Here is a 16,019-nt window from a genome sequence, read left to right as displayed (position 1 = left end):
TGATGAAGACCATGACATTTCATTGACCATGAAATGATGTCAGGTTTCCTTCCATGAGCAATACTCAAAACTACCTTTTTCTGTAGTCTATACCTGTAACTCAGTGTGGAAACTACCGCCACTGACACAAACGTTTGACATTCAAGAACCAATCAGCAATTCTGCTTTATCTAGAATATTGTACATACCCTCTACCAGTGCATCAATGTAGATGAGTAATTCAGTCTTGAGAGTACCTGGGCAGGTTAAGGGACTTGTTCGTCAGAGTCATACTGACAACATGTGTAGAAGGTAAGCTCTTCTAGGGCAGAAGTTGTTTCTTTTGGCTTGGTATCCCATTACCTATTACTGTGCTGACACACAGAAAACACTTGGAAATGCTTAAATGGAGGCAAATGTGTGAGAGGCAAGACTTTCTTAGGTCTTCTCTACTACAAGGTTGCCCCTCATTGCAGTCACTCTATTTTGTGTTGCAGCCATAATAAGTGAGGCTTTTATATATATATAAAAATATATATATATATATATATAATATATATATATATATATATGAATACATGCATTCGAACGTGCGCGCGCGCGCACACACACACACACACACACACACACACACACAGATATTTTTTGGTGAGGCAGTTGGGGTTAAGTGACTTGCCGAAGCTTTTATATATTAATACATGATGGTCAGAGGTTTTATACGGGGGGAAATAGCTAGTTGTTCCCACCACTTTGCCAAGAACACCACAAACATTCATCCTATATCTGTATATGGCTATAAACATACAAAATACCAGACAATTTGGCCAGATCTCTCTGAGGAGCTGCAGAGCTTTCTCAGTCTATTATTTTAAAAGAGAAAGTCTCTTACGTCTTTGGGTTTTAGGAATACTGTAATAAAAATTCAGTCTGGATTCAATTGTTACTAATTGCTCAAACACTGGAACTTGTAGGTCACTGCCTGGTTTTGGGGGACAATGAAACACACGATTTGACACGGCCTTTCCCAGACAGATCCAGGTTATGTGGTCATCTGGATAAATGGTCTTATACTTGGCATTTTTTAAAACTACAACTGAGTGAGTGAGTTAATTTATAGAATTGTCAACAATGCTGTCTTAAGATCACATTACACAAGAGTGCTCAGGGACAGAGTGTTTTCTTTGTGGTTCTTTATGTTAATAGCCTTGCCCGACACTTCTATCTATACCCAGTCTTTATTTCTGACCTTCAACTGCATTCTCAGTCTCAGAAGCTGAAACTCAAAGTTCATGGAACATCACAACCATATAGCTTATGAATAAAATATTTATGTCTTTGAAAAAACCACACCCACTCAAAGTGATAAAGTTTCATAAGCCCTAGAAGAAAACTACCACAGTGTTTTCTCTGGATGCCATACTCACCAACAGAACATATAGCTGCATCTTCTGGACAGCCTTTAGCCTTCCCTTCCTGAAGTACTTTGTGACAGATATTGATGAAGATGTGCTTTTTTCCTAATTCTATGTGGCTGCTGTCCACAGCTTCCCAATTTTTCTCCAATTCTAAAACAGAAAAATTTACTTTCAGCCAAAAATAATAGTCTTACTAAGTCACCACCACCATTGACAATCTAAAAAAATTAGAGTTAAATTTCAGTAACCCATGCTAGAAACTTAATCCAAATGAAAAACAGATGAGATTTTCAGATTCTGTTATTTTTTGTTTTGTTTTGTTTTGTTTGTTTGTTTTTGTGGGGCAGTGGGGGTTAAGTGACTTGCCCAGGGTCACAGAGCTAGTAAGTGTCAAGTGTCTGAGGCCGAATTTGAACTCAGGTACTCCTGAATCCAGGGCCGGTGCTTTATCCACTGCGCCACCTAGCCGCCCCTCAGATTCTCTTATAATGTAATTGAAATACATCATGTCACTGGAATAGACTTTTTAAAAAGGGGACGGGGGAATCCAACATAGTTCTTCAGAGTCCCATAATAAATTATCTACTATGTAAGAAACTGAAAAGCCAAGGAAGATGCTACATGGAAATAAACAATTCAGCCTTTTGAACATGTCTAAAAAAAAGGATACATCAATATGACATCAAGTTTTAGACCTGACTTTTCAGAAGCAGTTTTCAGCCTTTTACATCACCAAGAAAGGTATTAAGTGCCAAGAAGTTTCTCTGGATAAAAAAAAAAAAGTAGGAGACACAGTCCTACCCTCAAGGGGCTTACAATATAGTTGAGGGGAAAGAAACATGGACTCATTCCTCGGTAGAAAGGTTACTTACTGGTTTGGGGTGTAAAAAGTAGTCTATTTTCAGACATGGCTAGTGCATTGCACAACTAGCTGCTACTAGAGAAGGCTATCTGGTGTGTGTAAATAGGGCAAAGGGGCAAGAGTGAGAAGGTAGTAAGAGAGCTTTAGGATTTTGTTTAAAAATCACTAAACATTTTAAAAAGACACAGAAGATTCAAAGAAGTTCAGAAAGAGGCACAAACAGCAATCTGTTACTACTGTGCTAAAACTAGCAAACACTATTTTTTAAAAAGCAATGTAACAGGGGGTTCATGGTTTCATCTACAATCCTTGTTGCCCCCTTTGTGTACTGAAACACTCATGCTGGGAAATTATTAAGTTTATAATAAAAAGGGAAATTTTAAAATAACATCTGCCCATAAAAAACTGTAAGATTTTGGATGTCAACAATAAATGAGTGGCAAAGAGTATGCCCTTCATCAAAACAAAACCTCCGAGGGGGCAGCTAGGTGGTGCAGTGGATAAAGTACTGGCCTTGGATTCAGGAGGACCCAAGTTAAATCCAGCCTAAGACACTTGACACTAGCTGTGTGACCCTGGGCAAGTCACCTAACCCTCATTGCCCCGCAAAAATAAATAGATAGATACAGATAGGCAGAGATAGATAGATAGATAGATAGATAGATAGATAGATAGATAGATAGATAGATAGATAGATAGATAGATAGATAGATAGATACAAAACAAATCTCCAAGACAGAATGAAAGACTACAATAATTTTGCAAGAAGCCAATCTTTTTTGGCCACAAATCCAAATGTGACAGAAACAAAAATGGTGCCCATTTTATTCAGAACTTTCAAGGTTTAGAAAGTGCTTTTTTCACAACTTTGTGAGGTCAATTATCCCCATTTTACAGATAAGGATACTAAGAGTCACAGTTTAAATGAACTACTGCCAAAGCTCATCTATCTAATTAAATGGTAGTAGGAAAAGGTCTATCATTTCCACAGTGATCTGACAATCACATATAGAAATAGCCACAACTATCAGTAGTACACACAATAGACATGTGGCCAGAAGGTTTCTGGACAAGTTAAATAACAAAAGAAACGTTCACAAGAAGGGAGGCACTTCAAGGCAACAAAAGTACAGTAAGTTTAAACACTTTACTACATACGTTTGAAAGTAAGTTGTATTAGAGGAATCTCATGTGACAATACAGCATACCTCAGTGGAAGTATAGGATTATAAGCATGCACGCAGAAGATTCCTGATTTGTATACTGCTTTCATGTGTACATACAAATACATATATGCAGATATCACACAACACATATGGCTATATATGTACATGTACATGAATAAGAAACAAGGTTTCATTTCAAAAAGCAACATTTCCTTTTCAAAAATCCAAACTTCCTAAAAAAAAAAACCCTCTAGGAATCTGGTCTAAAGCTTGTGATTAGCTATGGGGCCTCACTTTGGTTCTGTTTATTCATTTTTTAAATTGCAATAATATTTACTCTATTTTACAGTTTTGTGAAGATAAAATTAATAGTAAAAATGAAATATGGGTGAAAATCTGAGTAGTGACAAGATCTATACAAAGCTAAGATCATTAGACAAGAAGCTATGGGAAAGTGATTTAAACCTCTATTTCTTCTCAATTAACCAAAGGACTAAGTGACCTTGGGCAGGTGACTTAGCCTCTCTGGATGTACTTCCTCCCTACGAAGTGTGGAACCTGGATTTTCTCATCTGTAAGGTCCCTTTCCATCCCTAAAATTCAATTATCAGGCAATTCTGGGAAGAGAAGTAATAGTCAAATATCTCCATCCACCCACCTGAAAGAATTGGGGGGGTGGGGGGGTTTACAAATGCCCACAAAAACTATACCTGAGTGACGAACCAAGGAGGACAAATCATATCGCTTGTTCCCATCGGTGACTCTACAAAGAAGGTCTTCTTTCTCTTTGACACAGGCATATTTTGTACCCCATGTGAAAAAGTAGGTGCAGTCAACCTCACCCGTAAATACAGGAGTTCCTTTTCCATCATTAACTGTGGAAGGAAACATGTACAACACATGTTTACATGTATGTACAAATGTGTACAAAACATGTGCAAAATACACACAGTGGTTATTATGGTCAAAATCTTAGCATCTCAAATAATGAATGGAAGCATTAAGGTATTTCCTGTCCAGTCACAAATACATATCTAGGTTATATTTCTACCAAGTGATAAATGGAATAGAAATATGCATATAACACACATATAGAAATCCACAAGTTACATGTTTTAGGAAATATCAGTGAAGAAACCTAAAAGACTAAAGGTAACATGCAGACATCACACAAGCCAATCCCACAGCCAACACTAGCATTGCTGATGGTAGACTTTCGTCATACACACTCCCCAAATTCCCTCATTGCCCAGTGCAGAGTGTTTCCTGAAAGTCTCACATACACCCTTCAAAGCTACCCTACCCACAACATTAATGACTTTAAAGACTTCCATTATATGGGCTCTTTTGTAAAGAGGTTTATCTTAAATATTCCTTCAACCTCCTTCATTATTTCAGTTTCTCTTATCCAGATTTATAGCTTCATTTATTTCCTCAAAAACTAGAATAATACATAATATTCTAAGTGTGAATACAGTTTTGCCTCATAACACTTTCATCTAATCTCTCTTCTAATGATGCAAGGTATTTTGTTGGCAACTTGGGTATTGTGCCAATGTCTTCTCAAAACACACTCCTACTTACCTTTTTGAAAGATTAATGGGAAATTTGGAGCTTAGCGTCCTTAAGTTAGTCTAAAGTATTTTTTTCTGACCCAGCAATACCACTATTACATCTATTTCCCAAGGTAAGCAGGGGAAAAGGAAAATAGATACATGTCTGTCATGTGCATGCATGCGCGCGCGCACGTGCGCGCGCGCGCGCACACACACACACACACACACACACACACACACACCCCTCCTTACAGCAGCTCTCTTTGTGGTGGCAAGGAACTAGAAAATGAGAGATTGGCCCATCAATTGGGGAACAGCTGACTAAGTTGTGGTATATGTTTGTGATGGAATACTACTGAGCCATAAGAAATGATAAGCAGGGGGACAGCTAGGTGGTGCAGTAGATAAAGCACTGGCCCTGGATTCAGGAGGACATGAGTTCAAAATCTGGCCTCAAACACTTGACACTTACTAGCTATGTGACCCTGGGCAAGTCACTTAACTCTCATCGCCCCACAAAAAAAAGAAAAAAGAAATAAAGAAATGATTAGCAGGTTAATTTTAGGAAAACACGGAAAGACTTGCATGAAATCATGAAGAGTTGAAATGAGCAGAACCAAGAGAACATTATATACAGTAACAGCAAAATTATTCAAAGAGTAAGTGTGACTAAGCTATTCTGAAATATATGAATATTAAATAAACCAAAAAGAACCCATGAAGATGCTATCTACCTCTGGAGAAAGAACTAATATATGCAACTATGTATTACCTAGGGGTGTGAGTGAGAGAGTAAGAAAGTGACAGTGTGTGAGAGACAGAGGGGGAGGAGCATTCACTAGTCGGGGTTGGGAGGGAAACAGCTTGGAACTCAAATATAACAATGAATGAATGAATGTATACATACACACTTTTTTTCTCTATAAATATTATCTTTGCCTATAATGTTTATCTGATACATCTTTATTAACATAGAAGGCCTTGTGAAATCTTCCTCAAATTTGCAAACACTGGACTGGCATTTTACTAATTTGGAAAAGCTTAGTGTCATTGCCAAATTAACATTTTTTACCACATAAGATTCTCTTTCAAATGATTTACAAAAATGTTAAATGAGAACTTGAGTACTGATCACTAAGGGACCCTACTGTTGATACTTCTCCATAGATAGGATTTATTTCTTGCTATTTTTATTTTGTTTCTAAACTAATTTCTTCTCTACCAAGATACTTTCAACTAATTTCATATTAACTTATGATAATTTGTTATTTTTCTCTGGTGTGATTTACTCTTGCTATGAATTCGTTTGGTTTTTTGGTGTTTTTTGTTTTGTTTTGTTTTGTTTTGTTTTGGGGGGAGAAGGGAGGCAATGAGGGTTAAGTGACTTGACCAGGGTCACACAGCTAGTAAGTGTCGTGTCTGAGGCCGGATTTGAACTCAGGTCCTCCTGAATCCAGGGCCGGTGCTTTATCCACTGCGCCACCTAGCTGCCCTCTGCTATATGAATTCTAATAAATAAATCATGTAAGATTTTTCCTTTTCCCCTTAAGTGAACCATATTCGACTTCCTCTATGTTTATTTTTCACGTCCTTCACTCTTTCCTCAAGTCATCTCCCATAATTACTCCCTTTAAGGTTGGGAAGGTAGTGAGGGTTTTGGAAGGCAGCACAGAAAAAGAAAGATAACTCTGGCCTAGGAAGTTTACATTGAAATTAGGGGAAAGATCTCAAACAAAGGGAGGGAAAAGGGTATTTTAGCAATAAAAACAAACAGTAAAGTATGAAGCATTTAAATACTGGTCATATGTGGGTTCCCAAAGGCAACCCTTTAAAGACATGAAAGAAAGAGGGGGATATTGTTGTAAAACAGTATAAAGAACAGACCAGACAGGTAAGTAGATATATAGTATGAAAAGGTGTAAAGGAGGTAAAAAGAGTATCACATGGAAAAGATAGCAAATATAACAAGAGATTGGACATCCTAAAAAGAGATACATTACTTAGGAAACACAGAGCTTAGCTAATTATAGCCAATTAATATTTATACATTTATATTTAACATTATAGGCATTTATTTTTTGTTGTATTACACTTGACAATGGGTTCATGTAAACTATAAAAGCCTACAGATAATTACATGGTAGTACATGGTAGTGGTGGTACTGACTGAAAAAAGTAACATTAAATTAGACCTCTCAGCCAAGGATACTTTCATCAAGAGCTTTACTGTAAATTTAAGCCTGACCTCACTAGACAACAAATTCTTCTTAACTGCATATGGCCAGAAATATAGGTCTCACTTCCTCAGCCATGTTACTCACACAGGCCTCTTACCTCAAGACTGATATGCAAAATATCTTATTCTTTACTTGAAATCTAAACACAGAACAGATTTCTACAGGAAATGTCATACATGAACTCCATAGGAAAGGTAAGCTGCTGTATTACAGAAAGGATATTTGTGGCTTTTTAAAATGCCACATCCCATCCAATTTCAAAAAGCCTTCCCTAATTATAGGAGGCACAAGAGGAGCTGCATGAAAATCAACAAAGGCTCGGCCTGAACTTGCGCTGTACCTCCTCTAATAAGACAATGCAGAAATGTCCATTTTGGGGAGGCAGGGCAATGAGGGTCACACAGTTGGTAAGTGTCAAGTGTCTGAGGCCAGACTTGAACTCAGGTCTTCCTGAATCCAGGGCTGGTGCTTTATCCACTGCGCCACCCAGCTGCCCTAGAAATGTCAATTTACCAAGAGGCTCATTTCCTGTGGACATAACATACAAGGCACATAAGGCAATGTGCCACAGAGGAAAGAATGCTGGACCTCAGAGTACTGTCTGGGGTCCAAATACTGCTGCAGATACTTAGTACAGACATCCAACAAGAGACAAGTGACTTTTCTGAGCTTTGGTTTCCTCAGCTCTAAAAAATGGGTATAATAATCCTCACACCACCAACCTCACAGGATAGTTGTGAAGAAAGCACTTTGAAAACCTTCAAATGCTAGAGCAAGATTATTAAAATTACCATAAATAGATGTATTGTTTTGTTAAAAACCCAGATAGTAGTTGAGCTAAAAAGCCTATGGAAAAAACATTAAACAAATGTCTCATTATTAAATTTAAAATCCTATTAGATCACTTAAGACACATAGACCAATGAGCCTGGTTTTTGTTATATACTATTCCTCAATGATGTAATTAGCTTCTTAGATCTTGAAGGAAACATTTTGCCCAGAGGGGAAAACTGCATAAATAAGGTGTGCATTATATACTCTGATGACATACACGTTAGAGTAAGTTCAGAAAAAATATTTGGCCATCTAATATCTTCCTAGAGTCCTTTGACATTCAAGTTTCCTTCAAGTTACTTTCTATGCATGGAGTGTTTATACATTTATTTCTACATTTGGGAGGATGATGATCATGCCAATGACTACAGAAATTCATACTGCGCATATGATGCTTTGCAAATGCTTTACAAATATCTCATTTGTCTTCACGGCCACCTTGGGAGGAAGGTGCTTATTATCATCACATTTTACAGATGAGGAAACCAAGGTAAAAAGAGATCTGCCTAATCCAGGGTGCCATAGCTAATAAGTATCACATTTTCCTGACTCCAAGTCCAATATTCAAACCGTTGTATGACCTAAGTGCTTGAATTAACCTATAAAGGTAATTTTTAATTTTTGAAAAATCATATAATGGAATAAAACATTTACTTATTCAACATTAAGTGTCAGTGTTAAATGTCTTCCATGTAAAAGGCATGTAATGATTGGAATGATGCCACCTGCTGGAGACTTACTGCAGGAAAGCTCCGCCATGAGGAGAAGACGCCTGAAGGCAAGACATGTGGCTTTTCTTTGATGTCAGGAAGTGACTAGAATTTTAGCCCCTTACAGGCACTATGCTAACTATTAAATGAAGGGGAGAAAAAAACTATATAGATAAGAGCTGAGTTCTGATGAAGTGAAAAAAATCACTATCACCTCATTAACACCAGGACAGGCTTAGTAGAAGAAGTATTTGAAATGAGCTTTGAATGATGATGAGGATTTCAAGGTAAAGACAGTAGGATTCACTTTCCTATCTATCACACGAATGCAGAACAAAATGAAAGTGAAACAACAATTTCTAATAAGCTGCTGGCACAGCAGCCATGGAAGTTCAGGGCCACAGAAGAATGCCTAGAGAAACACTCCTACCCCTAGGTAGTGGAAGGTTATCTTGCCATAGTGAAAAGGGACTGCCTCGTTCCCAAAGAAAGGTTACCATTCCATTAAGCTCTTTCCTTTTAACACAAGATCATAAATTTAAATTCAGGAAGTCTATTAAATAGATTTAATATATTGCATTAATATAGTAAATACACTAATATAGTAAATACAATATATAAACAACATATTAAACATATAATAAATATAAATATTTATGAATATAATCTTACCTGCTGTTTTGTTGCATTCAAAGTTGATGACTGTCATTCGCTGAAAGCCTGATCCACATGCATCTCCACCAGGATAGATTAAGGTAAGGTCTCCATCAGAGTATCTAGAGTTCAGTAACATAAATACATTTGACAATCCTACCCCCACTGATTTTTGACACACAAAGAACTTCTCAGTCTTCCAGTAAGACAGCAAGCTATTGAGTGACTGAAATTTTTCAAAGGAAATGGGTATTAAGTAAATCAAGTCTTTTCAATTATTTTAGCCTGGGTTAAGAATTAGATAGAAAACAAACAAAAATAAATCAAAGATATTTTGCCTCAAGAGCTAGAACATTTTTAAATAAAACTTCTGGGTTTAGTATGTGAGAAAATGCCTAAGATGAAAACATAACAGATGTGAAAATAGAGTCAACAACAGAAGTTTCCAAAGCAACGTCCTATGAAACTCTAGTATTGTAGAAAAGATTGTGGTGCCAGTGATTGTTTCTAGGGGACAAGAAAAGAAAGGAATCACAGACTCTCAAAATTGGTGAGAACTCACAAGTTATCTAGTAAAATCAATAATCAAAGATCTAGTCCATAATATACCCTAAAAGTAGTCATTCAACCCTTGTTTGAAGGCCTTTAAGTAACAAGCAGTCAACTACCTCCTGAGATAAGCCATTCCATTTTGAGAACTATACATATTAAGAAATGTTTCTCTTACACCGTATACAGTATCAACAACACTGTGATGATCAACTGTGATAGACTTAACTCTTCTCAGTAATACAATGATAAATAATTCCAAAGGACTCATGATGGAAAATGGTCTCCACATCCAGAAAAAAGAACTCTGGAATCTGGATGCAGATTGAACTATACTGGGATTTTTTTTTTCTTTTTCTTTTTTGAGGTTTTGCCCTTTCACAACATGACTTATGCAGAAATGTGTTTAATGTCATTGTACATATATAACCTATATCGAATTGCTTTCTGTCTTTGGGGAGGGGAAGGGGAAGGAGGGAGAAAAACTTGGAACTATAAATCTTATAAAAACAAGTGTTGAAAATGATCTGTAACTAGAAAATAAAATACTTTTATGATTTAAAAAGAGAGAAATTTTTCTCCTACATCAAGTCTAAATTTGCCTCCTTGAAACTTCCACCCAAACTTTTAGTTCTTCCCTCTACTGCCAAGAGAACTAACCTAATAATATTTCCTTTACTTAACAGCCTTAGAAACATTGAAAGATAGCTATTATATTGTTCCCATTCCCTCTCCCTCACAATGAGTTTTCTCTCCTCCAGTTAAACACAGCTTGTTCCTCCAACTAATCTTTATATCTCATAATCAAGGACTTCACCAGGTTGGCTGTCTTCCTCAGGACACCCTCCAGCTTATCAACATCCTTCCTTTAAAATGTGTTGCCTAGAACTGAGACTATCCATCAAACACAGTCTCCTGAAGACAAACTACAATGCTTTCCTAATCCTGGACAATATGCTTTTCTTTTAATATTGTATTGGTTTTGTTGGCCCCACAGCAAAGTGATGACTCACACTGAGCATGCAGTCCGGTAAAACACCCAGACCTTTTTCTGAGGAAGTAGTACCCAATCGTGTCTCTCCTGACATACTTGTAACAATGACTTTTTTTAAAAACTTACTTATAAGACTTTAAGTTTATCCCTGTTAAACTTCACCTGAATTGATCCAGATCATTATTCTCTAACCTGTTGAGATCTTTGCCTTTCTTGGAATGCCCAGTGCTTGGCACAGTGCCTTGTATTCAGTAAGTGCTTGCTGACCTGTCTTGTCTTCCAATAGATCAGAAAGGAAGACTCAAGACTTCTCCAGCAGTAGAGTATAAATAAGGTTGGAGGGTAAGAGAATAAACAAAGAGAATGGCTTTTCATTTCTTCCTTTCATTATAGAACACAAGTTGCTCAGAGTGAGGCATAGAGGTGAACACCTCCTAGCACCCTGCCAAAGGGCCAATACAAGAAACTGTGATAATGACTTCAGACAAGACAAAGGTCTTGGCATAAGTCAAAGAATGTGTGGTCAAATTTAAGAAAAGAATCTGAAGGCAGCTAGGTGGCGCAGTGATAAAGCACCAGCCCTGGATTCAGGAGGAGCTGAGTTCAAATCCCATCTCAAGACACTTGACACTTACTAGCTGTGTGACCTTGGGCAAGTCACCTAACCCTCACTGCCCAGGGAAGGGGAGGATCTCACAGACAAGCAGGTTGCTTCCATACTATACACATGAGAACTGATTCAGTCTCAGTATGGCCAAGCATGAGCAGCATTAAAGTCTTTGCTTTCCTAAAATCTGAAATGAGTCACTAGGGCTACACTTCCCTAAGTCATGGCAGCTCAGGGTTGTGACAACTGATGCATGGAAACTGCATGTGGCAATTATGAAAACTGGCTTAATTTCCTTTATTTTGTTCCCATGTTTCCCTAATATGCTTTAATAATGACATTTGACGCTCCCAAATATGCTAGGTCACTAGACCAGCACTTATGAACTCTATAAATATATTTCAAACCTAAAAGTGTTACATGGTCAAATTAATGTTGGAAAATTAGCTAGAGTGGTAAAAGTTGGAACTTATTCTCACATAATCACACAGGTCCACAATATTTTTTAAAGTAAAAAAGGACTCGTTTAAATGTGAAAAGCTGCACTGAAGCTACCTTTGAGAAGTTATACTTTCCCTGTATTTATTTGCAAGCTTTCTTCACATCTTGTAATTCAGTGTCATCAGACATTAAAGCTGTCACAAAAAATCCAAGACAGCTCACAAAAAACCCACAGATTTGAATGTACTGATATATTATATTACTAATGTAATATAAGCTACATAATAATGTAATTAATATTTGTGTGACTTCTATAGAAATGACATTTACAATTTTAGCACATAATCACTCAACCATACTACAAAGATAGAATCCCAACTGAAGAGGATTTAATTGTCTGGGTGATTTGATATCAAGATGGTCCTAGAAAAACCACAAACCAAGTTGTAGCAAGAAAGCAGGCTTAAGGTCACTTTTCTGTCTACTTTATAGGCTTGGGGAGGAGGGAGACCGGGAGAAAGAATAAGGTTCTTAGATTTTTTTTTTTTAAAGCAAATAAGAAGATTCAGCATTGCACAGAAGCCATGGTAACATACCGGAGGGTCTGGTTCTGGTATTTTCCTGCTACTTTGACTTGTCCTGGATCCTCCTTCTTCACCTGGCAAACAGCAGCTCCTCTCTTACTTTTGCAAACCTGGGCTTCAGTCCCTCTACATACGTTCATATAATAAAAATATTCTTTTCCATCTGTAGCATAGTATGGTGATTCATAAGCTAAAAATGAAACCAAAACAAAACACATTTAGTTCCAAATAAGAGTTCTCTTACATCACTAAGGATCAGAAAGAAACGTTTTTCTCCTTACTTCATTTCATTCAAAATTTCTCATTTTAGTCCCAAACTAAGCTTGAGATGATATGCCTGATGATTATACAACTTTCCAGGAAATTTTTCTTATTAATAAACAAGAAGAGAGCGTAAGGGAGAGAGCATGATACACATACCTTTTTTCTGGGAGAGAGGGTTAAGGTCAATGGAGATATCATGTTGCTCATTATTCAAAATACAGTTCTTACTTTCTAAATAATCTCTGTGGCAAGCATACTCTGTGACCCATTCAATTTCATATCGGCAATTGGATTTGGCAGTAAGTTTAGGAACTGTGCCCTAGTAAAACCAAATAGAAAAGAACAGTTATTTCAAAGCACAAAACTCCATCCATGTTTGATGAGCACACCAGAGGCCAAAATGGGAGATCTGCTTGGTTCTCAGAGAGCTCAACAGACAAAAGGCCAAACATACAAGATTAATTTGAAGATAGATAGCTCACTTTACAGGAGGACTACCCAAATACTCATCTCCCCAACTGCATTTAAAATGTTGACTCAGTAACAATTCAATTTCTATACAACTTTCCAGGAAATGAGCAAATTATGAGAAAGTACCTTGTACTACATAAACAAGCTTTGCATTAGAGATGACCTACTAAAAATTTAAAGTGGATTACTTCTGATACTCATTTGGGGAGATAAGAATTTAAACCAGACATGGGTCACATATAAATGTGCACATATGAATGGCCCTCAGAACATTAGCTAGTATTAGAAAATTCAATAATCACAGAAAAATAGAAACACATTTGAACAAATACTAGGAAATGTGGAGGAAGCATTTTTGCTGACCAAAATGATATTAATAATTAAAGCTAACTGAAACTGGCTAAGGCTGCGCTCAAGAGACTCGCAAGACGCCTCACCTCTATAAAGCCCAGAAAGCTGCAGTCATTTGCCCTAAGAAATTAGCTGTGTCCCTTGCCCCAGACATCACCTATCCTCTCTGAGCCTCAACTCTCTCATCTGTAAAATGAAGGAGCTACATTATCTCAAAGGGATCTTCTAGCTCTTTAAATCTACAAATCCACTACCCCAAATCTGAAGATTAAAAAGGAGGTACTTAAGTAACTCTAAAAACAAAAGGCCTTAGTTTCTTGTTCCCATTATACACTTCCTATGTGGGCTTTCAGAGGAAACATACCCCAAGAAATATTCAAATAAGGTTAGTCACCTCAAAACCTAAATAAGTCCTTAAAATTACTATTAACTTTCATAACATGTATCAAAAGCACCTAAAAGTACCACTGAACTAGACTAAATATAAATATTCAACATGAATCAACCATCATAAGCCTAAAATTAAACCTCTTCAATAATATGGAATGGGCTGTTGTCTCAAGAGATGCTATAAAGTATCAATAATCAGACTACAAAGTTCAAGAATGCTAATAAAAGAAATTAAAATTAAATAACCCTGAGATTCTACCTGAACCCCACAAAATTGGCAAAGATAATGAAATGACAAAATTCAAAACTGAAACAACAGACATGGAAATATACTGCAGGAAGAGTTGTGAACTAGTCCAAGCACAATGGAAAGTAATATGGAAATATAAAAGTTAAAAAATGTGTATACACTTTTAACACAAGAAATCCCACTAGTTGGATTATATCCAAAGGTTACTCGAGGTTTAAAATAAAATTCTTCCTGGAATGAAAATATTCCTAGTTACTCTTTTTTAAAATAATATTAAAAAATTGAGGCAGCTAGATGGCGCAGTGGATAGAGCACCGGCCCTGGAGTCAGGAGTACCTGAGTTCAAATCTGGCCTCAGACACTTAACACTTACTAGCTGTGTGACTCTGGGCAAGTCACTTAACCCCAACTGCCTCACTAAAAAAAAACTTTTTTTTTTAATTTAAAAAATAAATAAATAATATTTAAAAATTGGAAATAAACTAGGTGTCAAGTAATGGCTGAATAAATAATAGCATATACCTATAATAATATATTATTTCACCAGAAGTAACAATGAATATTAAGAATTCAAAGAAATATGGAGATTTACATGAAGAGATGTCTAGCAAATGAAAGTTCAATCAAAATAACAATAAATACACCAACTAGAACTATGTGGTCAAAGTCAACAATAACCACGAAAATTCTTAGCATATATGGTAAGGAGATCAAGAGAACAAGGACAATACAAGCATTACTAAATTAAAGTCAATATGCACTAATTTTGAAGATGAGTTAACAATTGGAAAATGTTATAGACATGTAAAATACCATCTTTATTGATTTCAACTTAAATGCCTGTTTTTGTTACACCTTTTTTATACATTTAGTATCTGTAATTGCCAATGGAAGCCAATATAAAATTCATACATGTATATGTTAAATATCTAGCCAATAAATGGTGAGGCCTCCTCTACTCACTCTTTATTATATACTCAGGCTGCATATGTAAGATGCATAGTAAATGTTTGCTAAATTGAATTAGCATAAAAACCAACTGCTTCTTGCTAAACACAGAAGACTTTACTGTTACTTACAAAGACAATGCCATGGAAGTATTTTAATATTGTAAAGATTGTTAATTTCATGGATGTGAGTACTCAGACAAATCTTCTATACCTTATTCATTTGCCTTGATGGGCTCTTATGGTAACAAAAACAAGAACAAAAACAAACTACCAACAAGAACACAACTGATGGCTAATCTTTTGAAGGGGAACCCCTTCCCAACTTACATATGGGCTATTTCCCCAAAACAACAAGCCAATGCTGCAGCTCATACCGTATTATAATTTAGCTTTTAAAAAAGAAACAAATTACTCCCTCCCCCCAATCAATCAAGGTCACTTGATTAGGGCTTACAGCCCAGTATTATGTCTGTACCTACAAAATGAAAATAAGGATATAATGAAGTATTTAGAATGCGGGCTGCATTTAATGATAAGGAATGTATTCAGACTTTTCATAAAAGGCAAAAATAAGTGATATATAAATCTGGGTGTGTGAACAGCAAACCAACCTTTATTAAACTGTATTCTTGTTATCTTATATAAACAGTACCTTGCTGAAGACCTTATTAGATTCAGTACAAGTCAGCACCTAGCAAATAAGATTTCCCAATTCATACTAAAATTCCCTCTCTCAAGTTAATAAAAATAAAAAC

General features: G+C 36.4%; 1 protein-coding gene across 2 annotated transcripts in view; it reads right to left on the bottom strand.

The window, feature by feature from the left end:
• Positions 1-16,019, bottom strand: part of IGF2R (insulin like growth factor 2 receptor) — a 253,665-nt gene that overhangs the window by 77,739 nt on the left and 159,907 nt on the right. For both annotated transcript variants that reach the window (XM_044002313.1, XM_044002312.1), the window contains exons 8-12: positions 13,009-13,171; positions 12,601-12,778; positions 9,432-9,535; positions 4,133-4,297; positions 1,404-1,544 (exon numbers count right to left, since the gene is read on the bottom strand). In XM_044002313.1, coding sequence (XP_043858248.1) covers positions 1,404-1,544; positions 4,133-4,297; positions 9,432-9,535; positions 12,601-12,778; positions 13,009-13,171 — 751 coding nt within the window. The remainder of the gene's footprint in view (positions 1-1,403; positions 1,545-4,132; positions 4,298-9,431; positions 9,536-12,600; positions 12,779-13,008; positions 13,172-16,019) is intronic.

The sequence above is a fragment of the Dromiciops gliroides genome, chromosome 4 (genome assembly GCF_019393635.1).
Source record: "Dromiciops gliroides isolate mDroGli1 chromosome 4, mDroGli1.pri, whole genome shotgun sequence".
In the NCBI taxonomy this organism is placed as follows: Eukaryota; Metazoa; Chordata; class Mammalia; order Microbiotheria; family Microbiotheriidae; genus Dromiciops; species Dromiciops gliroides.
The sequence above is the reverse complement of the archived record's forward strand: the minus strand, read 5'-3'. Positions and strand labels throughout refer to the sequence as shown.